This window comes from Falco cherrug, chromosome 17 (genome assembly GCF_023634085.1).
Source record: "Falco cherrug isolate bFalChe1 chromosome 17, bFalChe1.pri, whole genome shotgun sequence".
In the NCBI taxonomy this organism is placed as follows: domain Eukaryota; kingdom Metazoa; phylum Chordata; class Aves; order Falconiformes; family Falconidae; genus Falco; species Falco cherrug.
Window position 1 is genome coordinate 3,710,203 of NC_073713.1, and position 27,018 is coordinate 3,737,220.

General features: G+C 52.6%; 1 protein-coding gene across 3 annotated transcripts in view; it reads right to left on the bottom strand.

The window, feature by feature from the left end:
• Positions 1–27,018, bottom strand: part of LOC102047355 (protein CEPU-1) — a 361,978-nt gene that overhangs the window by 307,414 nt on the left and 27,546 nt on the right. Inside the window, exon 1 of one of the 3 annotated variants that reach the window (XM_055728656.1) lies at positions 9,089–9,125. The exons of the other annotated variants lie outside the window; for them this stretch is intronic. Within the exon in view, the coding sequence (XP_055584631.1) occupies positions 9,089–9,110 (22 nt within the window). The 5' untranslated portion in view covers positions 9,111–9,125. Of the gene's footprint in view, positions 1–9,088; positions 9,126–27,018 lie in introns of those variants that run through there. 3 annotated transcript variants of the gene reach the window in all.

Here is a 27,018-nt window from a genome sequence, read left to right on the forward strand (position 1 = left end):
TTGTTCCTCTTCATCAGCAACCTGAGGTACAAAGGCAGCCAGCTCTGGGCTGTGTTTTCCACCAAACCCTTTAAAAACAGCACCCAGCTGCCACGGGAATCACTTCACAGCAGCAGAGCAGAGGCAAAGCCTGCAGGAGGTCCAGGACTCCTGCCTCTCCCCCGTGTCCTTGTCCAGCAGAAAGCCCAGCACGGATGAAGAGTGACAGGTGAACAGCTCCCAAAGGCGGGCAGAGGTCAAACCTCCATGGGGATGCTCAGAAAATATCTCAAGGGCTCCCTGACCTTCCGTACCACGCGTGGGATGGAGAGGGTCACTCCAGATGCCACCACAGAAGGCGTTTGTGCTAGGGCTTGCTGTGGAAAGCTTTCATTTCCCACCAGCAGAAATGTTTGCAGATGAGCAAAAGCTTCCAGAAGGCTCAGCAAAACATCCACATTTTTTAGGTGCTCATCTGAACCCATTAGCACATCTTAATTGCTATCGGCACAGAGGAACGACAGACTTTCGCACGTCTGCCGAGTCTGTCTGCCTGCTCAGGGATAAGGAAAAACCACCGGCGCACAGCCCCGAATCCTGCAGGCTGGAAGTTCGGTCTCCTCAGTGCACAATCTGTCCCCGGGGCTCCTCAGCTGTTTGCAGGAGGCGGCAGGGAGAGGGAAAGGAGCCAACGCTCGTCTCTCAGCCCTCCTCGTAGAAAACGCCGGGAATCGCGCCGGGGCCTGCCAAAACACGCGAGCGCCGGAGCTGAGCCCAGAGAGGCACCCACATTCCCCACGAACTGGCACTGGAGGCAACACGCACACCGATGCCTTACGTGCAAACGATGCTGTGGGGACGAGGCGAGGTTGCCAGAGGACAGAAAGGCTTCCCCGAACCCTGGCAGCCAAGGCATCTCCCCGCCGGCACCCGGGCAGACCCCGCTGCAGCTGCCGGGAAAAACTTGGAGCTGCTGCAGAGCATCAGTTAATTTGTAATCATGGAAACGGCCAGCCCGGGTCAGCGGCTGGCGGCGGAGGAGCCGGAGAGTGCTGCTGGTTGTGATCTGTTCATTTTTTTTCATTTCTTCTAAGGGGATTTCATTTAAAAAAGCTGCCTTGATAAGGAATTTACCAGGGCAAAATGAGATTACACCAGAGCTCAGAGTAGCTAAAAGCAGCAGTTTGCTGGGGACTCTGAGGCTGCTGCTTATACTATCTCTCTATCATCGCATATATCCTTCTATCTAATCTATCTAGCACCGTATATACCCTTTAGCTCACCAGCTCTCACAATGCATGCCCTCTATCCATCATCCACCTATTCATCAACACACATCCAGCTCTATCTACCTAGCCATCACTATAAATATCACATCCATCCATCTCTCCCAATCTATCTCTCATCAGAGAGACCCTTTCCCTACCTACTTTCATATATATACACATATATATCTATACACACACCCCCTTGTCTGTCCATCTGTCATCAGCAGTGCTCACCTCTTCTCCCCTTCCACCCCCCATCCCTCACCGCACGTATCCTTCTATCTCCCGGCCCATCCATCACAGCCGCTCACCCGCAGGGGCCGGGTGCCTCTTTGCTCAATTGACTAACCGAGAGCACCAGATATTTTCCAGTGGATCACTGGATCCACAAGCCTACCAAGCAGCAGGTCCCCTTCTCCCGCACCCTGGCAGCTCCAGAGAGGGGATCGAGTGGGTTAGTGCTGGGAAAGGTGCCCCAAACCAGTCGCAGAGACTTGTTGCTGGAGCAAGCTCCTGGTCTGGGCAGGAACAAACTACAGCAGCACATAAAATACAGGCAACCACTTAATAACAGCTGGTGCCGAGCACCTTCTGCCAGCATGCAGCAATATTTTAACTATAATCCTGATTCCCACCCTGGCAAAGACCATCAGTGCCCCAGATCCTGCCTAGCTGCTTTCCAGCGCTCTGCCAAGCACAAGGGCAGGAGGGGAATTTCTCCGGTGCCCAGCACAGATACATATGCCACCACGGCAGAGCCCAGGTCTCCAAAATTCCATAATCCCTCTCAAAATCCCATAATTCCTCTCCAAATCAGGCACTGAGCAAACCACGCCATAACCTGCCCATCACCGGCTGCCAGCCTGGAGCTGAAAGGCAGTTAGGGGCAGGACGGCAGGAGGAGGAGGATGCTGAGTGGCACCAAGACAAAATTTGCAAGAGAGAAGAAAACACACCAGCAGTGTTTAAAAACTGAAAGCTGTTACTTTAATTACAGGCTTTCTGCTTTATCACCAATAGCGTTTCTCACACATTCATCAGCAAACCTGGTAATAAATCAATCGCGGGTAGCCAGGAGCTGCAGTCTGGCTCCTTCCCTTTCTTTTTCCTGCTCCCTGCGAGCTCTCGCACCATTAGTATGCAGTCCGGCACTGCCAGTCTGTGCATTTCTCATCGGCTTTGGACTGGAGCTGGTATCAAGCGGATGCCCCCAGCACAGATTTCACACAGCCAGCTTTGGCTGTGGGGAAGGCAGGAGCTAGTGGAAGAGACTGCAGACGTGCCTGCAACTCTCCAGGCACATGCACGGACCTGCTCATGCACCGTATGGTTATTTCTGCACCCACAGGGGTTTTTTTTGGGGGGGAGAGGATGCAGGGATGGGGCAGGCAGGTGAGCAAGGCGCTCATGCCCCATGGCTGCTGTTCAGGTTCCTGCTCCGTCTGCTCCTTGTTTTGTGCCCAGAAATCCTGACGGCAGGGTGGGGGGCTGTCAGCACACTGCCTGTGCAGAGCGGTGACCCCCACCTTGGGTACAAAATATTTTCCATGCACTGACATCGCTACTGCGGGGCAGTCCACCATGCCCATCAAACACAGACAGAAAACTCAAGGCTGGGGGAGAACAGCGTGAAGGTGTTTGCAAGCGCCTTTGCTGTGCCCTTGCATTTGAGGCAGGCACAAAAAGCAGGTTCTGCTACCTGTCCTCCACCCAAAAAAAAGTCAAATTTGCAGCCCAGCTGGGATGGTGCAACAGCCAGCCATGCTGCATGGGAACTGCCAGGCATAGCCCTGCACGCACAAATTCCTGGAGGAGTTAGTGCATCCTCTGACTGCCGTCACGACTCCCAGACAAGGCAAAGCGCTCCTGTCCGGATCGCTGGCGGGGCTGGAGCAAGCTTTGGCACTGGGAACTGAGGACAAGGCTGATGGCCCTGGCCGAGGACCACACGCACAGGCGGTTTGGCACCTGCCCGCTCCTCGACCTACTGCTGTCCTCTGCAGCAAAACCACCACCAGCTCTAGTGTTTAAATGTAAATTAAACAATTCCAGACCCTTTATTTCACTATCACCTCTGTCAGCTTCCCAAATACATGGGTTTTTTTCTCTTCTATTTGACTGTTTCAGAGCTTCACCCTCCATTAGCAAGCCCTGGGTGCACAGTGGCAGTGGTCCTCCCCTTGCCCCCTGCAGCCCACCATCACCTGCTGCTTCCCATCAGCTGCATGAGTGCCATACAGATGTGCACAGCAGCCCAGATGTGCGCGGCACATGGCCAGGTTGCTGAGGCAGTGACAGCAAGGGAGCAGCCGCCTCACCTCCCGCTCGCCTGCTCCAATTCTGCCCAGCTCAGCGGCGACCCCCACTCAGTGCAGCGTCTGCCGGGCAAAATGAGGAGCCAGGCTCCCTCCAATTCCTACTGGAGTGAGTGTGCAAATCAAATTGACCTTGAACGCTAATTGGCCCTCTAATTAGCACTCTCAGCAGAGAAGTTAAGGACCGGGAGGAGATTGCCTTTTCAGAGGAGGTGGCAGAGCCTTGGCTGGGGGTAGAGGAGCAGCCATCCCTCCACGTGGTGTTTCTCCAGGGGTGAAAGGGCACAACTGCACATTTTAACTACAAAAAAAACCTCCCTGAGGCCAACTCCCGGGAGTGGAGGCTGGCCTGAGAAGCTGGGACCACAGCCCTAAGGCAGAGGTACCGCGCAACCCGGCCACCCCACAGCACACACCTCCCCGTCCCCACAGAGCCCCACACGGGATCGCAAGAGTCTTCCCAGGATCTCCGCCAGCCCATTCCCTGTGGAGGAGGTTGGCTCCAGCCCTCCCTGCCCAGGGTTTGCATCTCTGTCATGCACCGACCACCTCTCTCCGTCACCGTCTCCATCTCTCACCCTCCCAGGCAATGCACACGTTTCTCTCCGCTTATCCCCTCCTTTAGCCTGGTGTTAGGAGCTCTGAGCTTGACATTTTCATCTACAATTATTTACAGGAGGGCAGATCCATGGAACCGGTCACAGGTGATTTCCCCTCACTGCTGGCTCTGCTTCGCACGGAGCCGCAGTGGCCAGATCCCTCACTGCAGATACCATTAATTCTGCAAATCCCCAGTTCCCACCCTGCCGCCACCCTCATCCCGGGGAACCTGGAGACACAACACGCTAAAACCGATGGCTGCCACAGCCCCGGCTGTTGGCTGCAGCAGGAGCAGCTCTCCCCCCGCGAGCTGCATCCTGCCTGGTCCAGGGGCAATTAGGGCTGCACAAGGAGGGAGCGGGGCCATTGCTCCCCAGCGGTGAAGCCACCCAGCCGGGGAAGAGCTGGGGTCACCCCTGCTTTGGGTCCAGCAGCAAAGGGACCCCAATCTGGGGCTGGTCCCACTCCCAAAGAGCAGCGCTTGCAAACATAAACCCAGGCCTTTACACCCTTTATTTCAAAAAATAATCAACTGAAACCTCAGCCTGCTTTAGCAGGGGGTTGGACTAGACGATCCCCAGGGGCCCCTTCCAACCCTGACCATTCTGCGGTTCTGTGATGAAAGTGATCGCAATCACCAGAAACCAAAGGAGATGCTTCTGCTACGATTAGTGCCAGGAGCTGCGGGGAACTGGAAACGTGGGTCGCAGCTGCTTTTTGGGGCTCCTGCAGAAGGGACACCTGGGCTACCAGCTCAGGCGAGGTCCATCGGCCATCACCATCCTCCATCGCTCATGTGGACGATCAGTGAAGAGACAAAGTCGTGCCTGCAGCCACCGAGCTGCTGCTCTGTCCTGGCTAAGCCTTGAATCCCGATGCCATTGATAAATCCCCATCTATCAGGTATGATGTCCCAGAACAGCCATCATCATTAACCAGGGCAGCAGCATCCAGCTGGGCTGGGCAGGATTGGATGGGTCAGGCATCACCTCCCACCCCCAGTGTTGCTCAGACCCCAGACCAGCACACAACCAACAAGACCCCAGTAAAACACCTCGCTGCGGGAGCAGGATCAGAGCATGCCATCCCAGCAAGGTCCCAGCTCCCCTTCTTGCAGCAAGCGGCGCTGGCAGCGCACCCAGGGAGCTGGGCTCTGCGCTCACCAGCTGCTGCTTTCTTCACCTAGTTGCCTCCCTGACCATAACTGCTCTTTAATTATTTGATGCCTGTGAAATACCTCGAGACTTTGCACTGGAAGGGAGATGAACTGCACGACCTAAACCTGGTCTTTTCCATCTCAAACTCCTTGCATTTTTATCCTGGGATGAAAGGAGCTCTATTAGGCAAAGCATCAGTATTATTAGATTTCCTTGGAGCCCTAACAAACGGATATTAGATTATTACCGCAGATGCATTTCTAAGGCAATCGTCACCAGAGTATCTGGGCATCAATTACACAGATTTAGAGATAAAAAATGCTTCCCCCAAGAGAACAGGGTACAAAAACCCTTCTTTTTTTTTTTGCCTCCCTTCCCTATCGCTTCCAAATACGTTCACCTCCTTCCCACTGCCACCTCCCTCCCTCCTTCTGCAGAGCCAGAGCTGCTTACAAGGAAGGCTCTCCAGTTGATGGGCAACCCTTCAATCTTTGAAACATCTGAAGCAGTAAAAGCTTTTTGTAAAGACTGGCAGGAGTCAACTGAAGAGATTTCAATGTGCAAATGGACATAAAAAGATGCAAGAGGGGGAACGAAACGCTGGATTCATTGTCCTAAGGACAAAGGATTTCCTATTACACGAGATGACCCGATGGCCTGGCTCCAGCACCTACAGGTCACCCCACATAGAAAGCCGGTCCCTGCTTTAGGGGTGAAAAGCTGCACAGTTGGGTTTGACCGTGCTGATAACGTCTCTGATAATTCCCTACATTACTATCGCCATTATGCTAACCCCTAGCAACACCACAGGGCTCATGCTGGATATTGCACGTAAAAATCTGCAGCTGGAAGTGCTTAAAGCTGAAAAGATCAATGTTTGAGAGGGGAAACAAGGAGAAAGGACTCGGCCAGGACCATACAGCTGCTCTGCAGTAGGGACCAAGATGCTCCTCATCCCCTGGGTCCAGCCAGGCTGCAGTGGGGCCGGGCCACGCCACATCACCCCTGCCTAACTCAGCCTTTTCCTGCCCTTCCAGCTTACCTCGCTTCCAAGATGCCTAAACAGCATGATGGACACACGTTCTTTTATTTCAGCAGCTAGTTCCAAGAGATGGCAATTTGGCCCCATCTCAGTGCAAAGCATCAAACCGATGGCTTTCTCTGGCGGTATCAAGCCGTGCCCATTCCAACCCACGGGGAAATGCTTCCCAACTACACCCACGAGATGCTTCCAGCCCCTCTCACAGCCCAGCTCGCTCTCACAGCAAGCTGTCAGAAGGGGAAAAACCTAAACAAAACCCCTTAATTCTCTGTCCAGTCACCGCAGACCAGGCTCCCTTCCCCGACGTGGCTTTGCCCTGCCTCTGTAAGCCAAGCCCGGCTGCTCGGCTCATTGCAAAGCACCTTCTGCATCGCTGGTGGAGACAAAGCTGGCTGCTCCAGCCAGCCCAGCTTTGTGTACCGGCCAGAGCAGCCGCCGCACAGCAGGGAAAGCAGCTCTATTTCAATAAAAAGCTCTCCAAACTGCCCTCCACTTCTATCCACAGGCAGGACTCCAACTTGGAGCCAGGACCAGGGCTCCCCCGCTACAATCTGCTCTGCCCCCACCAACGCCAGGAGCCCTGCGTGTGCTCACAGCATGCCATCTCAACGTATAGATGTATGCATGTAACCCAGCGTTCAGGTGCAACCTCCAGGCGACACAGCTCTTGGTATCAAACCGCCTTGACATCACTGTGACAGACCAGACGTCCCTCTGCGTGAAAGCTGCCAGCCTTGGGAGTGGTGCCTCAGGGGTTAAACACTTTTGCAGGACGACTGGGAAGACTCAGCTCATCAGCAAGAGAAATTCTGACCGACTTGGAGGTACGCCATGATCCTGTCGTCCTGCCCTATAGGGAAAACCTGCGCGGGTGCCAGCCAGCCTGGCAGCAGAGATGCAGGGGAGCCGGGGCTCTGTGGGACATGCTGAAGGGAGAGGACTTGGGGCAGGACCCCGTGCAGAGGGAGCGAGCACAAGCAGAGGGACTTGGCTACACTAGGAAAGGGTGTAGCTAGCAAAAGAACCACAAATCCAAGAAACAAAGCGTTACTCCTGCCCCACCACCGCAACATGCTACCCCAGCATCCAGCCGAGGGGCCAGCACAGCGAGGCTGCTTGTCTGTGCGATGGGACCCAACGCCGAGCACAGATGCCAGGCGCAGCCAAAGCTCAAATGTTAAAGAACAGAAACCTCCACCGCATCGCTTCTGGATGATTTTGAGAGTTGCAAGGTCAACGCGCTTGCTGCTCTCTTGGGCAGAGATGCAGCTTGACCTTCTGCTGCTGCTCTAAGCGCGGCCCTGAGGGCACTTTCCAACCCCAGCAAGGGTCAGGCACCGACAGGGTTTCCCCTCATCTCCCAAATCCCTTTCGTGCTCTGGCCAGAGCCAGGGATCTGTCCTTGCTAAAGCCCCACGAGGCCGTGGGCCTCCTCCTCCCCTGCCAACCCCACGCACGAGCCACCAGAGCAACTCCATCACCTCCCTCGGTACCCATGCTGAGGAGGAAAAGATATTGCAGCAGATCACCCACCCTGCACAGATTTATAACAAAGAGGAGGAAGGTTCCCCAACGGTTCAAAGGCCCATCTGTTCCTCCTCTCGCTTCTCCTCCATCACAAGAACCTCTCCGTGTCTCACAAGCAACCCCAGAAATCGATGCTCCCTGAATCACAGTTAGTTCCTTTGGTTTATTTATTATTTTCCCAGCTTGCATTCAAACCTCCCTCCGCATAGGGAGAGCGGGGGAAGAACTACCCAGTGCTTCACAAGCATGAACACCGCAGGAGGGGTGAGACAACACCAAGATGCGGGAAGGGCAGAAGATCTTCCCTTCCAGCGTGTTGCTTCGGGTGCCACCAGGCACAACCCAGCAAATCTGGTGACAAATGCAAGATCTGGGAGGAGAAGGGGGCCTCTGCACGCTGCTTGTTGAACAAGGCATTTCCTGAGTATTTTTTTTTTTTTAGAGTTTGCATCATTCGGGCTGTGCTCGATGCGCCAGCCCTGCTGCAATTCTCCTGTGGTGACCGGTTAAAGGAAAAAAGCAGGCAGTTATCAAAAATCCCCAGCAGCAAGGACAGCGGGGCACAGGGCACGCGTCCTGCTCCAATTTCTTCACCAACAACGTCCGTCCATCACCCTTGCCATGCATTAGCTGCCGCCTTTGCCCCAGCCAAGCACCCAATGCTTTGGGTCAAGGACCACGTCTTTGAAACGAGAAGGCAAAAGGCAGGTACCCATCTTGGCTCTGCCCGCAGTGACACTGGGCAAGTCACAGGAGCTCCCACTTCTGCAACGGGCACCAACATTGAAGGGACTTGGACCCACTGGGGCTTCTCCAAGACCCTCACCTGCAGAAAAAAGCTCCCCCCCCCCAGCAGCAGCACGGCTGGCTGCTTTGCTGACCAGGGCTCACCTCTGCAAAGTTCATTGCAAAGACGGCAGCGCCTGAGCAGAAGGCAGCCGGCGGGGCTCTCCGCAAAAGCCAATTCCCACAATAAAGAGCTGATGGGATTTCTGTGTGGAAGGGGGCAGGGAGGGACAGGGGTGAGGGAGCCAAGCATGTCCCAGACAATCACTCCACCGGCGCTAACGTGCGGATAAATAGCCGGTGCCGACATCTGCTGAGAAATATCTTCCCCACTCCACACTGAGAACTGCGATCTAATAATATCCCATCTGCCCCCCACCCCCACCCTTCTCCATCCCTCCCCCACCCAATTACCGAGCCTGACATTATCCGTCATCTTCCCTTTGTGTCGGCAAGAATCCAAATGCAGATGCCGGGAAATTAATAATAATTGTTGTGTCAAAATGCGGGATGTAATCAGGATGCGGCGTGGAAGCTAATACAAACACAAACAAATGGTATTTATCCTCCCGAAAGATCCCTCCCCTCCCTTCCCTAAGGGCCGCTGATGATAATACTCATGGAAGAGATGAATCAGTGCTAATATAGGGATTAGGAATAGATCCCAAACCCCAGCCTGGGCTGCAATCAAAAGGAGCGCTCTTAATTGAAATTAGAGCTGGGATTTCTGTGCCTCTGCAGAGATGGGTTAAGCCCACTGGGGCTAAACAGAAGGGAAAATAAAAATAGCATCTTTATTCGGGAACAAGAAGGTGGGCAACGAGGAAAAAAGATCCTCTCCAGCTTCGGCACACCTGGTTTTCACAGCCCTGGCTTTTGAGGCTGGGTTTTGTCCCAGCGCCGATTCCCGCAGGCAGGGCAGAGACGAAGCGCTCCTGCTCCTCACGCAGGCATCTCTCTGCCTTTTCAGCTCGAGCGCGGGTTCAGAAAGGATATTTCAAGATCAAACCGTGCCTCCCGTGCTCCAATGAAACACGGGGCCAGCTGAGCTCCAAGTCCTCTTCTCTACCCTTTCCTGAAACCTCTTACCCCTCTGAGTGAAACGTGCTCTTTACCACCGTGCTCACACCAGCAAAGAGAAGTGCCCTCGCTTTTATTTGGCAGCCGAGGTGCGGGGACACAAAAGATGAGGGAGAGACCACCAGCAAAAAGGTACAACTCCTGCTTTTATTGCTGCTTCAACCCCTGCGTCCCTCTGCGCCCAAGGGCCACCTGGACCGATATCCTAAGACAACTTCATCTGGCTCACCCCAGCAAGCAGCCCCCCCCCCCCCCCGAGCTAAGCACATTTGAACATCCACCATTTAAAGGGGCTGAATTCTTCCTAAATCCCAGTCCCAGGCAAGAGGGATGCTCAGAAGCCAGGTACTTAATGGCCATATCTCACTTTCTCTCTTTCCAAAGGGTCTTGCCGATGACTGATGACTCTTACCTTCTCTCTCCCAGCCCTGCATATCACCCTGAGTGATCCCTCTCCACGGATGTTACTCAAAGGAGTCTAGCACACACGAGAAGCAGAAAATAGGATCCAGCCCCAGCTTCTTCCCATGAGGGTATTAGCAATTCCTATACTTTAATTCCAAATTAGACTTTACTTCTAAAAACAGGTTTCTAAATTCTTGGCTAGGGAACAGTGCCACAGCCTGCGCCTCCCGCTAGCAAATACAAACCCAGACTGAAAACAAGCCCAAAAACCAAACCAGCCAGCTCCAAACACTCCTGGTCCCAGCAAAGGCTGGGATTTGGCTCTGACCTTCACCAGTCTCATCCAGCTTCCCCCACCTCCAGCCTCCCCTGCCCATAGCCCCGCTGTGCAAAAAGCCCAGCCAGGAAAGTCACATTCCCGGAGCCGGGAAGCAGAGCGCTAACCCTCTGCAAAGCTGCCGGCGAGCCTGTGCAGACTTAATTCATCTGCTCGGCAGCGGCAGGTCCTTCGGGGCAACCCAAAGGGCTGCAGGTCAAGAGAGACTCAGTCAAGTATGGCCAGTTAGAGATGACTTAGATGCATTTCTATTCCCCATCTAAACTTGCTGTATCTCCACAGTGTCCTCTCCAGGAAAAGCTGGCACGACAGCAAACATGAGTGCGTTCAGGAAAACATAGCAACAAATGCTGATATTGCTGTTCACCCCGGCTGCATCGCTCCGCGATGATGCCGTGGGTTTTACAAGCCTCCTTGCATCCCAGCCAGACTTTGATTTATACCTTCAAGCTGCGGAAAGCTTTGCAGACACCGAGCTGACTAGACGGTTGTAATGACCAAGATTTCAGGCAGTGATCTGGTTATACAGAAACCAGAGTTTTGAAGACTGCCCGTAAAATTCCTCGGCAGCTTTTGTTTGTACAGTCGGTTACGAGCGTGCCAGCCAGCCGGCCAGGACACCTTTGGATTAGCCTTGGGACCAGTCTGAGAGCAGCCCCCAGCTCCGAAGAGCCTGGCTCATCGCACACCGAGCTACTGAATCCAGCACAGGTCTTGAGGCCGGTCCAGTGTTAAATTGATTTTAAACACAGGCACCATCTAGAAATTCGGCGCTTTCGCAGCCAGATGCATTTGGAGTGGGTTTGCAGCTGGACAGAGACCATTACGAGTTCAGGCATGTACAGCTAAATGAGCTCCCCAAGGTTGCTCAGCGGGGTGGGGATTCATCTCAGCCAGCTTCTGCTCCCAAAAACTCGGCGCTCTGGTCCAACACAGAAATCTGGCTCCTCCACCAGAACTGGAGGTTGATGCTTCTAAAAACCCCTTATCTAAGGATGCTATGAGCCCTGCCTCTCTCCCTGCTAACCACCTGACACACGGGCTGGACCGCAGCCTCCACACCCCAGAGCTGCTGTAGCACATTACGATATTCCACCTAAAGAGACTGAGCGGAAAAGCAAAGACCTGACAAGTTCTTGTTCCTCCTGCCACCTCTAAACACACTCTTTATTCCCAGGCTGATTTTCCTGTCTGTAAAGCACATGTCCGCGCTGTCGGCATCCCAAGGCTGGAAGGCATCCAGGTCCTCCTCCCAGGCTGTACCATCCCGTCGCCGAGCTGGTGCTGTGCCTACTTGATCCCTCTCAAGTCACAAATTATACCAGCAAAAGAGGAGCTGGGTGAGGACGAGCCTGCAAGACACAACCGCTCCGCAGCAAACCCCGCACCCGCGGCTGGATCATGGATTGTTGCGAGCATGAAAATTCATTCATATGAATTTGGAATATAATACCTGACACAAGATGTATCACTGCTGCCACGCTGCAATCCCAGATAAGGACACAGCAGTAACAGATGGAGGAACAAGGCACTTATCTTGTTAGCTGATGGATTTATCTCTCCTTCCCCCACCCTTCCCTACATATTCCACAGTGTGCAGAGTGCCACGTTCCTCAGCAGAGCAGCATATGGAGCACGAATTGATTTCTTCCTAACACCCCCTCCACACTTTAATTCAATAAGAGCTGGAGTGGCGGATAAACAGCTTGTTGTGCTAGGAAAATTTCAAAACAGTCAAGAAAATGTCAAACTGTCTTTTTTATGAGTGGCTTTTTTTTTTTTTTTTTTCCTCCCCCCCCTCCTTCCTTTTCCTTTTTCTTTCCCCCTCCTCCTCGGGTGCTCAGTATGGCAGCTGGCAGCAAGGAATTGTGTGTGTGGAGAGAGCAGTCCTTCCCTGGCTGCAGGGATGCAGGCACCAGAGCATCTTCTGTCAGGCCAGCCCATGGCAGAAGGTGGCTCCGGTTCCATCCCTGGATGGAAGCTGAGAACAGAGCGGCTCTGGGTAAAAGATTAGGCAGATGGTTTCATCTGGCAGCTCCCTTAATCTCATTACTGGAGCCAGTGGAAGTTTTTAATGTGATCTCTCTTGCCTTCTCTACCCTCACCCCATTCAAAATGTCTGGGTTTTTTGGGGGGAAAAGACATTCCCTTGGTAGTTTCTTTGTTAGGCATGAACAAAAACTTGGAAAAAAAAATTCCATTTTTTGGTGTCCTCTCACTCTTTCAGTGCTTTATTTTAGCTCTGAAACAGAGAAATTCTTAGAAAGGAGGAAGAAGCAGAATCAGATGTATTCTGACTCTTGCTTAAAAAAAATACAAACCACTTTGGAATACCAGGGACACGCTTCTGAAGACCACAAGCCACCTCGTTTGCTCTCGCCCTGCGGGCCCCTGCGCAATGCTGCCTTTGCCCCTAAGCAGAGGCATTGGCTGCGGTGTGGGAATTTACTGGGGGACGCGGAGAGCCGACACCAGCATGTCCCACTGCTCGAGGGTCCCCACAGAGGCCTCCAGACTTGCAGACCCCTCACAAGCACCTTGCTCCAGCTGTTCCTCACGCAGCTGCCTATTTCTTTTCACCCTGTAAAAGAGCCGAGAGCCTTAATCCCCTCCCAAACACACCATCCCATCGCTCCCCCTCCTTCCCAGCTCTCCTGAAGGTTTCTCACCAGATAAAAGCCTCCATGCTTTCCCTCCCCAGCTATACATCCTTTTTCGCAGCTCGTTTCCCTGAAACTTCTCTGCATAGCAGAGACCACCAGAGCCCCAAAGCTCAGCCTGGGACCACGTGTGGCCCCAGCCATCCCCAGCTCACAGCAAGCAGCTCCCAGTGCTGGTGGGAGCCACCTCCAAGAGGGTTTGCAGGAGGCATCGGATGAATGAGGCCCAGCCCAAGAACTTGCTTTCATCTTTTTGAAAAAAAAAAAAACCAAAAAAACAACACTAGCACGAAGAAAGAAAAGGGAAATGGGCTCCCAGAAATGTCACCAAAGCCAGTGCATTCCCAACAAGCTCAACAGAAGACCTCACTTAATGAATTTTTAAAAAAAATATGTCCCCCAAGAAATGTAGGAACAAATCTGTTTCCTTCAAAAATTCTCCTCCCGATTCGGTGCAAAGTGCAACTGGGGCGTGCAGGGAAGACCCTGCGCACCCATGGTTAGATGCCATCGGTGGCCTCACCACCCTGGTCAGAGTGCAACACCTTTACCACACAGCACTGGCAATTGCTGCTCTAGAGGTCAAACAAGGAGCTGCAAACCCCAGTCCAGGACAGTATCACCCGCTGACAGAAGCCCACGGGACGGGCAGCGATGTGATACTTGGGGCTGCCCATCCTCGCAGGGCGAGTGTGCAGGAGGGAAAGGACCTGCTGTTAACATGCTGCAGCAGCGCACAGGCACACAGCAACTTGGGTCGTGAGCTGGGATCATTTTGGGGGAGAAATGACCCACAGGAACGTGACCCAGGGAGGAGGGCTCTGTCCTGCTGCTTTCCACCTCCTCGCCATCCGCCTGCTGCTGTGCTAGAAGACGAAAGCCATCTCCCCACCCCCTCTGCAGCAGAGCAGTGCAGAAGGCTGCAGGATCCTGCAGGGAGACGGCATGTTTAGCATGCAGGAGAGAGTGCCGAGCAAAAGCCCTGTCTCGTGCCACGGTGCACAGGGCCTGCCAAGCAGCCGGCCAGGAGCAGCAAAACCCTGCTGGAAGGAGTGGGGTGGCAGGTGAAATCATAGCCCCTCCGCTGCTGCCCCTCTTCTTTCCATTTAGCTCATGGTTGTGAAGCAGGGCTTGGGTTTGGCACCTCACCTCTCTGCCTCGGTTTCTCCCTCCAAAGCAGCAGTGACTGCTCAGCGCAGCGAGGCGATGCCGGGATCCGGCCACCCGCCTTGCTACAACCCCAAACTGTCAGGCAGGAGCATCGAGAAACTCATCCCTTTGCTCCAGGAGCATCCTCTCTTCGCTCCGTCCCTCCTCCTGCCAGCTCAGGCTGGGGACCCACAACACCTAGTGACAGCAGCACCACCCAAGCACCCATGGGTGATGCTTCCTGGCCAGCACCCACCCCGTGCCGCAGCCCCCAGCCCACCACTGAGCTCTCCTCCTCTGCCGCAGCCCGGGGCTCATCCCCTCCGAGCCTTACCTGCCGCCAGTGTCCCCACCTTGTCCCTTCCCTGCTGCCTCCATGGCCACACCGGAGAGGGGACCAAAGCGGGTGGCAGCACCAGCACCGAGGGTGGCCGGTCCCTGTTTGATGCCTCTGTCTCTCATCAGCTCCGACCCCTCTGTATCCACCTCCCTGGCAAAGGACACGACAAGCCCCTTCTGCCCCCTGCCCCGGGACCCTTTCAAACCTGCCTCTTTCAAGCCAGGCTCTCACCGAGCACCCCAATTACGGCCCCATGGCCAAGGATGAAAAGCTGCTCTCAGAGCATTCTGTTTTCTCTCTCTCATTCCTCCCCCCCCCCCACCTCCTTTTCAAGGTTCCTTTTCCCTCCCTTCTCGTAAGGTTAAAGAGCTAAAGACCAACTCAGAGACAGATAATAGAGTGACAGCGCCTCATAAAAAAGCAGCCGAAGCTTTGGAGAAAGCTGGCATACGGTGCATTAGGGATTTCTGTCGCAGCAGCTGGGAGTAACAGTGACCCTCTGAACTCAATTTGCTCCACAGCTTTAAAACGAAGGAAAGCCTTTGGACTGTCAAACTCCTCCTCTGGCTTCCCAAGGATGGCTGCTGACTCCAGGCACGAGTTTTCAGGGGCCCGATGCCCTCCTCGCCCTAAAGCTATTGCTCTTGGTTCATACCTGCGGATGGAGGCGGCATCCCAAACCCTGCAGGGATGAGGTTAGGTGGGACGCGGTGCAAAAGGGAATGCAACCTACCAGACGGGAGCAATGTCGTGCCCCGAGCTGTGAATATACATATTTATCGATTACAAAGCGGTAGCAACCCTTCAGAGGATTGCTTTTAACGCAGCACCCCCCCTTCACTCTTCCCCCTGTCCCAACCTGGCAAAGGGGTGAGGGGGGGATGCCTGCAAGGTTCCTGCTGCATGCCAACAGCTCAGCATCACTGCACAAACCCATCACATTCCCCTCTGCCGCTGCCTGCCCTTTTTTTTTTTTTAAACGAGCAGAAATTCTTCCCACTACGCATTAGCGCCCAACGTAATGGTGCAAAGCATTTTTCATTTATCATCATAATGCCAGTCAAACGAACCCCCTAATAACATAAATGCAAGAGGAAAGCTATTAGAGTTTATTTGTGCAGTGGCTTTGAACTCGTCCCCACTGCTCCAACCGTGTAACTGGAGGGGATGGATGGAGCTTGCATCTTTAGGCCCTTTCATGGAAAGCCGTTTCTCAGCTAGCCAGAATCTTTCCTTACAGACCACTGCAACCCCACACATGTTGCTGTGTTCGTCAACTTATCAAAATAAATACCTAGATACCCAAAATAACACAGTCCTTTTTAGAATCTCAAACAGTCCCCGAGATCTTTTGTGCCTTTCCATAGGTATGACGTCTCCAAGTCAGGGTACTGGGGAACACCACGCTTGGCTATTGTGCTCACCTTCAGTTAAACATCCTCAAAATTCTTTGCCTGCTACTCCTCCCACGCGTACCCAAAAATATTTTCTGCCCCACACAGCCCCGCGTGGACTCCCCCCACCCAGCTCTGCATCTCCAACAAGCACCATCAGAGCTTCCCTGATGCAGCTCAGTCCAGACGAGCTCCTCCGCGACCCACAGGACACACACTGGAGAGACCCATGCTCACGCAAGAGCTCTGCTGCCATTGCTGAGGCTCACTTACACAAGGAAACGTGCCAAATACTTGGAAGATTGAAGTGATTTCTCTATAAAGCTCTTTGCTCTCCTTTGCTGCAGCCGTTTCTTTACTATCAGGGTGGCGAGGCACCGGAACGTGTTGCCTGGGGAAGCCTGGAGCATCCCCAGCAGCGCTCAAGGCCAGGTTGGAGGGGGCTTGGAGCAACCTGCTCTAGTGGAGGGTGTCCCTGCCCGTGGCAAGGGGGGGTGGAACTAGGTGGTCTTCAAATAAAGCCCCTCCCAACCCAAACCATTCCACGATACCCACCCTAGGCGTTTCACCACAAGCATCTTTCCCTCTTCTCTTGCAGGTCCATACGCAACACTCCAGGTCCAGCCCTCAGCATCCCCCACCCCCAAGATCTTCTGGCTTAACTTGTCCCAGAAGCTCTCGACCCCCAGCAGCTCCGTCCTGGAAAGCTATCGCAAGGCATTTTATATACAATAATTCCCTCATTAAGCTTAAATTAAATGCATATTTCAGAACCTACGAGTGAGAGCAAACTGTTCAGTCTTATGCTTTATTAAACAAAAAAATCTTTGTGTGGAAAGAGCCTTGGTGCCAAATTACAGCCCTGCTGATGGGGCCGAGCTATTCCCAACCGTACAGTAACCGGCGTGTCAAGATGTGCAATGCTGGCAGAGAGGACCCGCACTGCGGAGGGAAACAGAACAGCGCCCGCCTGACAAATTAGTTTACTCATTAAGTTAAGAAGCCTATTTTGCTTGACTTCCACAAATCAGTGTGCTTAGCAGTCAGGAAACTTCCAGGGAAGGGATATGCCCAACGCGGTTGCAAGCCGGCAGGAACCCCAGCTATCGCCACCACCGTGCAAGAGTAAGCCTTCTCCTCTTCACCACGCCGTCTGATGGAGCAGGGAAAAATCCCTGTATATCCAAAGGGATAGCAAGAAATCCAGGGTCATCCGGGGCCTGGATATAGGGGAGGGCAAGGAGCCGCTGTGTGTTTGCAGGAGAGCATGCACACCAGGGTTGGAGCTATGGTGGAGAGCTGCAGGTTTAGCAGCCGAGCAGCAGTGCAATGAGGGGCCTGTGGCATCGGCTGGGGACAAGATGCCACCAGTGAAGCAGAGCCAGTGGTGTGGAAAAGCAACCCCACGCCAAAAAAAAAACCAACAACAAACAGTGGGCAATGCTGGGGATCAGGCTGACGGGCAGAGAAGTGCTCACCAGCCCCCCTGCCCATCACCTGCCCGCAGCCAGAACCAACAAGCTATCAGCTGTCTCCCCTTCTGCTCTCACAGCCTTACGAAGCAATAAAAATAACCACCAATAAAACCCAGATTTATTTAAAAAGCTCTTCCCCTGCCTCTCAGTTCGCAGCTGATGGGCTCTGGGACACAGACTTTGCAAAGAGCTTCCCCGGGTGCAGAGGTGCGGGAGAGGAGAAGGGATGGGAGGACAAAACTTGGGTGGAAAGAAAAATGACATGAATTGAGAGCAAGAGTCACAACAGAGGAGGGCTCGCAAGAAGGGAAGACAATAAAACCCAGGGAGGCAGACAGAGATTAATGAGTGTTTCCCAAGTATGATAATTTCTGGATAGGAACACATTAAGTTTAATATCCTTATAGGCTACTGAGAAGGACTGTATCTCTCTGACCCCGTGCACTGAGGGAAGAGGTCCTGGCTGGCTTTGCAGGACCCTGCCCATCCCACAGCACATCTGCCTGAGCTTTTGTGTGCAGGGGACGGATTTTCTACCGCAGTACAGCTCCGAGCCTGTGCATTCGTGCCTCCTCTGCAGCAGTACATCCAGCTGTCAGCAGCCAGGCACCGGTGACACATCCCCGAGCACGGGCTGAGGACACCACAGCCTGTTTGGGGAAGGTGTCTGTGGGTGAGCCCACATGCAGCCCTGCCACCACGGTGGCACGCCGGGACACCGCTGTGGCACACACAGCCCCACTGCTGGCTCCGCGACCTCCATGGAGATGCCAAATCGCACCCATTGTGCGTGGCTAACCGGGCGTTTGCCTCCCGCGCTCCAGCCCGGCAGAGAGCAGCTGCGGGGAGGCTCAGCCCTGAAATCCCCATATTTAACACCAACCCAAGGCACCAGCCAGGCAGGGGTTTCTGTAGGGTTTAGCTCCACAGTGGTTGGTGCCAACGTTTTGCAGAAGCAAAGCAGACATGGTTACGATTTCTCGGGCACTGCTGGAGGGGCTAAATTCTGCTCTTATTCTCATGCTAGACTCAAAGGGGATGGGATTGTTTTCCTGAAATGATTCAGACTGTCTAGTTGTTGCCATCTCAGACTTCGTTCTGTGTCCCTTGACACCATCCAGCCACTCTGCACCCCCTCCACGTGTGCATCCAAGCCCTACACAAACCACGCTTGAGCTGCCGCAGCTTGGCTTTGCCTGCTTTAAAAAAAAAAGCTACCACAAAGCCCATGGGAACGGGGTCTCCCTCCCGTTGCTCTCCACAGAAACCACTGAAGCAGACGGATCTGCTCTAGCAACCATCAGTGCACCCTGCTGCGAGCCCTTGGCTTGCGACCGCAGCTACTCCACAGGTCTCGCCTCTGCCAAAGGCTGCCCTGAGCCAGACCCGTTGCTCCGGAGTCAGACAGTTTGCCCAGCGCTGTGGTCCCTGTCAGCTCCCCACCAAGATTTGTGGGCTGTGCAGAATTGCTTTATTGACATTTAAAGGTCTTTGCCAACCCGGCCCCGCCATATCTTTGTTACGGAGGATGGGATTCGACCCAAGTCTGCTCTGCCTTAAAGTTCAGAGTCAAGTGTAAGCTGTTTTTGCCTTCTCAGCTGCTATGACAGTCACTGGCTCGGTGACAAGAAGCATGCCCAGGGCCCCACCATGGCCCCAAGGGACCTGCCACAGCCACCAAAGCCTTACACCCACCGTGCATGGGGCATTGGCACAGGAGGCCCCAGCAGCACAAGCAGCGGCAGGGGAGTAAGCCAGTCCTTCCTACAAGGAGCTGAACACACACAGACACGTGTCACAGGGTTTGGACAAGCAGCTGAGGTGATCAGGATGCCAGCAAACTGCCTGATGTCCTCAGCTGGAGCCAGGACACCACCAGGAGAGCCCCCAAGCCAAAACGCACGCGCATGAGCCAGGGAGAGCATGGACAGGAGCCAAGGGCGCGGGCGCTCCATCCCTAGCAAGCCCTTACCAAACCAACATCCAAGGGCCAGCCAGAAGGATGCACGTGACTTAAAGCACAAAGTCAACATGTCACGACACGGTTCCTCCAGCCCCAGTTGTGCGTTTGAGGGAGCTCAGCATTTGGGAAGGCGCAGGGAAAAGCCTGAGACTGGGATCTGCCTAGCACAGAGGGACTGTAGGCTTTGAGGGGGGAGGTAATTTGGGCGAGAGTGGTGATGAAACGATAAGAGTTCACAACCTGATGGAAAGTAAGCCACGGAATAAGGATAACAGACTTCAAAAGCCAGATTTCAACAAATTCAGGAAGCCGGTAGATGGGGTCTCCTGGGAAAATCATCTAAGGTACAAAGAAGGGGAGAGCTGGCAGTTACTGAAAGAGACTATATTACATGCACAATAGCAGGCTATCCCCATGCAAAGGGGAGATGGGAAGCATAGTAAGAGACTGCTACGGCTGAATCTGGAGCCATTCAATGACCTAGAAATAAAGAAGGAGCCACAGGAAAAAAAAAAAAAAAAAAAAAGGAAAAAAAAAAAGAAAATAAAATCCGGAAACAAGAGCTCGTAACGAGGGATGAGTATAACAGAATTGCAATGGCATCCAGGGATAAAGTCAGCAGCAGTAATATGCAAAACAAGTTTCAATTAGCGAGGGACACAAGAGGAGAACAAAAAGGCTCTTGGATATGTTCAAAGGAAAAGGAAGGTTAGGTCCATTGCCAAGCAGGAGAGGCAAGCATGCGGCAGAGATCTTCACTGCCATGTTTGATTATATCTGTGGAAAGGAAGGTATATAGCAAGCAGACAGCTCCAAAATATGTTAACAGGGAGATGGGCATTCACGCCAGCACAGGAAGGGAAAAAGGGTTAAAAAAAAAAAAAGAAAAAAAAAAGAACAAGCTGGAAAAGACTGAGGGAGGTCTCCCGAGAGCTCGCTGAAAAATCAGGCAGATTCTTCCCTGAGCCACCAGCGCGGCTCTTCGGGAGCTGGTGGAGGCCAGCAGAAAAGGCAAGAAATCTTCATATCTTTAAGAAAAAAAAAAACCAGCCAGGAGCTGCAGGCAATCAGCTCAGCTTCAATCACAGGGAAGATACTAAAACAAACGATGAAAACTATCACAGCTTGCAAGTCCTGAGTATTTAATAAAGGGGGGGAACAAAATAAAAAACAAAACCCACAACCACCACCGACACGAGTTTGTCAAGAACAGATCATGTCAAACCAACCTCATTTCCACCTTGACAGAACTAGACCTGGTGGATAAGAGGGAAGCTGTAGACATGATACAACGTGACTTTAATAAGGCTTCTGATGCCAGTCCCACACAGCACCCTCCAAGGAAAGTTGAGGAAACACCGTCTGGATGTAATCACTGAGGCTGGGGGCAGAGGGGAGGAGGGATAACAGCCTGTTGACAAAGCACTCTCAAAGAGCGCTGATCTATTATTTACGACCAAGCTAGGAGGGCAGCCTACAGCGGGATTCCTCTGGGGCTTGTCCCCAGCCCCGCTCTCGCCAGCATTTGCATTTAACAGCTTGTGTTACAGATCCAGGAGCACGCTTATTAAAATCCATCGATGATGCCAAGCTAGGAGGAGAGGGGCTGGAAGGGCTCTGAGGGTAGGACCAGAATCTCAAATCACCTCGGGAAGAGAGCGATAGCAAAGCCAATACGGGCAAGCGTGATGTGCTAAACTTCAGGAGGAAAAATTAAACACATGCAGAAAGAGGAAGAAAAACAACTAGGGAACCACGCGCAGGAGAGGAGCGGGGTGTTACAGCAGACCACAAACTACAAAGGAATCGACCAGGCTACAAAAGGTGGCAAATCTTACGTTACATGAGCATTGCAAGAAGGACAAAGGAGAATTGTTTTGCTCCACTTGGTTTAATGCAAGGGGCTCAGCTGCAGCACTTCATCCCAATCTAGACATCACACTTTCAGAAAGCTAAAGGTCAGGTCGCCGTGGCTTAACACGTTAGCATCTACCCGCTGACCTGTGCTAACCACGTTGCCTTCCTCTGCAGCACATCTGGCTGTGCCAAGCCTGCAGCTGGACAGTCCCTTTCTTTTCAGATCAATCTAAACCGCATCTGCCACAGCGCAAGACATACGTCTCTAACTGATGGGATGCAATTGATTGCGCGCCTGAGCCACGGACAAGTGGGGGCGAGCCCACGGAACAGCAATGAGATTGGTGAGAGATGCAGACAACTAGAGAAAGATGAAAGACACCGGGCTTTGCTTTGTCACTAAAGGAAAAGATTGAGTAAGACATGACAGTACTCTTCCCATACACAAATATCATACTGAGGAATCCGTGAATAATTACTTGCCACATTCCTTCAAAGAAAAAGAAAGCCTAATTTACAGCAGAGAAAATTTTGGTTGGGCACTTGGAATAACTCCCACCCAGGCTCGTGAAACCCCCACAGAAGGTCCCCAAGAAGCTACAGCACCTCCATCATCAAAGAGCAGCTCAACCGCCCACAAAGGATGTCCCATGTGTGCCCAACGCCACTCCAGGGTGACATCAGCTGGGATCCCACCTAGCCCTGGGTTTTTGTAATCCCACAGAGGTTATTCAGCAGCAGGCTAAGACACAGCAAGCTCGGAGGTTTCACAAAGGTGGTGCGGCAGCGTCACAACAGACTGGACCATGAACTGTCTGCGACGGGCGCCCAAGTAATCTCTGCAACATCAACGAGATCCATCTGCGAGCACCTGCTCACCAGTGGGAGCGATGGCTCCACCATCCAAGACGGCGTGACCCCACAAATCACAGCAAGCCACACTCAGCACTTTTATTCTTTATTGTTACAGTTCAGACAGCTCCATTATTTATCCAGATTACTTATTCATGTTCTATTTCCAGGGACAACCCGCTCCACTGGATAGAGTTATCATCGTCTCTCCTCTTCTCACCCCCAGCTCCTGCTCCTGTTTTACCACCGTTCAGGTAGTAACGCTGGCTTTGACTGGAGAGGCACCCTATCCATCTCAGACCACCACACGTGACCATCCCGTTACGCACTTGTCCCCTCTCTCACACCGCTCCAGGGTTCTGACCAGGGGACGACAGAAAAAGCTCAGCCAAAACCAACAGCCAAGTCTCAGACACCGACTGACAGAAGCACTGAAGATGTCCTGAGGTGACTCAATCGGAGCGAGCAGGTTTTCTGGCCACCTTCAGACACTGAAGAAGCTACACCAATTCCAACAGGTATTACTCCTACCCGGAGAGACAGCGAGTGCTGGTCATTAAGAGCAGCGTGGCTGCTGGCTTGAGTTCCATAAAGGAATCCAACAGATTTCCATATCCCCCCATCACCAGTGTTCTAACCCCCTTCATTTCAAGGCTGCACCTCGGAGTGCAGATGGACTTTTAATAGGCTTTGCAAAGAATTGAAGGTTGAAAGGTTATCGTGGTGGGGAAGTACCCGTCTCCAAGCAGACTTAGATCACGCTATTTGCCCCCAGGTGAGTGAGACACCAGGTCAGACCTCTGAGCACAGCCCTACCTCCTAAACAAGACCCCATCACCCAAGCTGAATGGGTTCGGTGGCTCCTGAAGCCAGCCAGCTCTGTGAAACACGTCCTCCTCCCCCTGGGGACCTCACTTTCCCTCTCTGAATTGCTGACATAATGGAAGTTTCACCATCCCACCCCCAGTGAGAAAGCATTCAGAGAATGAAAAGTATTTCTAAAGAGAAAAAAATTCACACCGTTGCCAGAATTTGTCCTTGCTCCTCTGCCAAGCACCATGCGGATCCTCCACCTCCAGGTCCCATCGTCATCAGCTCAAACCCACACCTGCAGCATCCATCCTCTCCATCACACTCCCTCCCTACGATACATATGATACCCCCAAAACCACGCTGAGGTGGAACGAATAAAATAAAAAACTCAAAACATCCAAATGAATTCCCTTAACAAAACGCTTCGCTCTTGTTTAACAAAGGGAGGTTTCTCCAAGGAGCGATTACAATCGGAGCAGCCGCCTAACTAGGCTTCAGACAGCACTCCAGGCACACATTTCTGACTGTCAGACAGCGCTCCGCAAGGTTTGCACCCTGTTGCAACGGGTGTTGAGCACCTCTGAGCACGCACGGCAGGTTTTAGGGGGCTGCTGGCTTCAGCAGGAGCTGGAAATACTAAATAGTTGAGCCAGAAAGCGCTCTCAACCTGGAGTATCAGGTGCAATAATTTGTAGTGACTCGCTCAGCATTTCATCATTCTTACTAAAAGAAAACCAAAAAAACTACAAGAGCAAAAGCAAAAACTCCAATTGACCCTGCGTGTTCCTCTCTCCTCCCTGGTTTAATCACACGTATCCTCACGGGCATGACCCATGCACATCACAGACCTCCTACTAAACACATCAACACCACCGCCACCACGGCGTTTCATGACCTACAAGCAGGCATCTATTTCCAGGTCACTTGGAGAGAGCTACAACAAACACGAAGTCTCAAGACACAACACGCTGAGCACATAAATACTCCCAGCTCCAACTTCCAGCCTCTTCCCTGCGCCATCCTTTGAGGTGCAGAGCAGCAGCGGCGGCTGAGAGATGCTCTAATCGGTGCATCTAATTTCAAACGGCATGAGGACCATGTTATGCCTTGGGATAAACGTGAAAGGCTGCCATTGAAGTAAGAGAGAGGTATGCACTTCAGAAGCTGGAATTTGGCCTCCAAAAAAAAGTCACTAAAACTAAAATATTAAAGCGCATTTTAAAACCTAATAAGGCAGATTAGTAATCAAACAAGAGCGGCTTGCTGGGGGACTGATAAGTGAGGAGGATTCCAGGGGCAGGTACCACTACTGAAAGAAGGCCAAAAAAAGCCTTATTTAGAGTAAAAATGACTTTTGATTCAAAATAAAGCATGGAAATTCTTTTTTTTTTTTTTCCCTCATGCATTTTCCATGAGAGAACAAGCCCAATCAGCCTTGTTTCAAGCAGCAATGCTGAAGCTTCCCACCTGGACTGTTTTGCAATGGGAAGGATGGGAAATTGTCCAGTGACTCAGTAGCATGATGCAAGCTATGGGCCCATCCCTCCCATAGATATTCCAAGGACTTTTGACTCATTCTGAAAATTCCTTGACCCAGCCAGGTCCCAGTTTCCCAGACCGTGCTGCAGAGGAGCTGCAAAAGTCTTGCTCCTTCACCAATCCTGCTGGAATCGGGCCTCTATATTAATTGCTCATTAAATTTGTGCAGGACACTCCTTCCGCTTCAAGCACTGTCCTCAAAAGCTGAGAAGTCATCAGGAGGAGTTAGTTTGGGGGAGGGATGGCACACGGAAAGGCTGGGAGGATGGTGGGAGCTCAGCACTTTCTTTCAAAGATTTTTCTCAGCACCTGAACTGGGAGATCCTTGAGACACAAATAACTAACGAGACAGCAACGTGTTGAGCTGCAAAGGCTGGAATACCTGTTGTTATAGCCCTGGACCTTTTGCCATCTTCAGACTGAGGGATCAATACAGGTTTTGACACCCATCAAGCTTCAGCGTGCCTACAGGCTAGCAAGGAGTGACCCAGGGCCACCTCTGCTAAGACCTCTCTTCCACCTAGCGCTGCCCTCACCTCCGGGCTCTGCAGAAATCCTCCCACACAGGGGAGCTCAGCAGTTTCAGTTCCCCGAGAATGGCATTGCTGTGCTTATTCCCAACCAGATTCAATGGCTAAATTTAGTCTGGGTTAGCTGGAAAGCAGGCAGCATCTCTTCTCACGCTGCACCTTGGAAGCTTGTATGAGAACCATCTTATAAAGAAAGGGCAGATGGCTCATGTTCAACCCAAATTTGACACGTATTAGCCCAAAACGTGGCTCAGCTCTATTCAATCTCTAAAGCCTCTGTACAGCTCCTGAGACACCTCCCTCACCCACACCAAACCCCTTTAAAACGTCAAACCCAGCAGGCAACCAGCCATCAGAGGGCATGCATCACGATGGGCACGCATCACGATGGGCACACTGGGGCTCAGGGGGTCCAAGGCAATGGGGTGGGAAGAGCTTCTCCCACAGTCCCCAGGGGACCCGAGACCCCATCCATGAAGAAGTTGTGGGGGAAGAGGAGTGACCCCCCGGTACTAACTACAATCAGGGTCCCGGATGCATCTTCCCAGCGCGGTCCGAGCAGCTCCGCCAGCACAGCCCAGGGGACCAGCAGCGGCTCCCTCCCCCCCCCAGCACAATTTCATGTTCACTCAGCTCCCTCCAAACGCAGGGATGTTCAAGCCTTGTTACTTCGACTGGGGTCAGGGAGACTGAAAACATAAGTGTATAATCCTTTCACGAGTTAATTAAAGTACCCATCCATCCTTCATTCAAACCATTAGCCATGGGTTTTTACAATTAATTATTTGGAACCAAATCAAACAAACAAACAGACAGAAGGCACAGAAAGGAGAAAGCAAAGCAGAGCCAGGGCGCTCCTGCAGCAGGGCACAAACAAGGCTCCCCCGCGCCTCCCAGAGCCACACAACCCATCGGAGCCAGCACAGGGGTGGTGTTGGAGGTGGGGGCCCTGGTTCCAGTTTAGGTGCTATCTCAAGCTGCTTCCCCAACCTTGGAAAAACCTCTTCGTCTCTCCTTGCTTTACCGCCACCCCTTCATACCACGACCCATCGTGCCGTGCCGTACCCCAGGCACCCCTCCCTTTGCTCCAGCAAACACTTGAAGTGCAAATAAACTACAAATAAGCGACTTATAAACCAGGAAAGCTTTTTGGTGAGGTCTTGGTAGGCTGGGGCACTTGGGTGGACCGCTAGCATCCCCAGCCCTGGCCTTCCCTGCTACCTGAGGGCTCACAAAGGCATCTGCCAGACCTCAAACGAGCAGAGAGCAGAGCGGAGGAGCTTTTCCACCCACATGGACAGCCCGGGAAAGGGCTCCTGAATATTGCACGGAGGGTAAGCAGCTCTCCTCCCCGCTCGGGTGGAGGCTGGGTCCCCAGCTGAAGCTCTTTGGCCTAGTTTATCTCCTCTCTTCCATGATCTTTCTCCTTTTTGAATGCTTCATTTCAGCACAGGTATGCGAGGGGAGAAGGGGAGGTAGGGAACAGGGAACCATCCTTCCTTTTCTCCGCTTTTTTTCCTTGCATTTCCTTCCCTCTCATTTGCTGTCGCAGCTACGCTCTGTCTCTTATCCCCAACCTCCCTCTCCTCCATGCCCTCCCTACTCCCCTTCAAGACAAGGTTTAATGTCTTTCCATCTCTTCCCGGGTAAATTGCAACGAGCCTGCCGGCTGCTCGGGTGGAACACGCTGTTTTATATGCACCATAAAAGGAGAGAACTCTGTAAACAATATTATTTTTAATAAAATCCTAGGCTTTGGCAGGCCAGCTGCTTTTGTGTCTGTCTTAATTTAATCAGACGATCAGCTCTCTCAAGCAGCAAGAGGGAATGAAAAGCATTAGCAAGGAATCAAGGAACTGGTGAGGAAGAGACATGATTTCCATCAAGTGCTTTCTGGCCCAGTGTGTCGCTATGTGAGCGGGACCAAGTTTTCGGGAAACAGATTCCCAG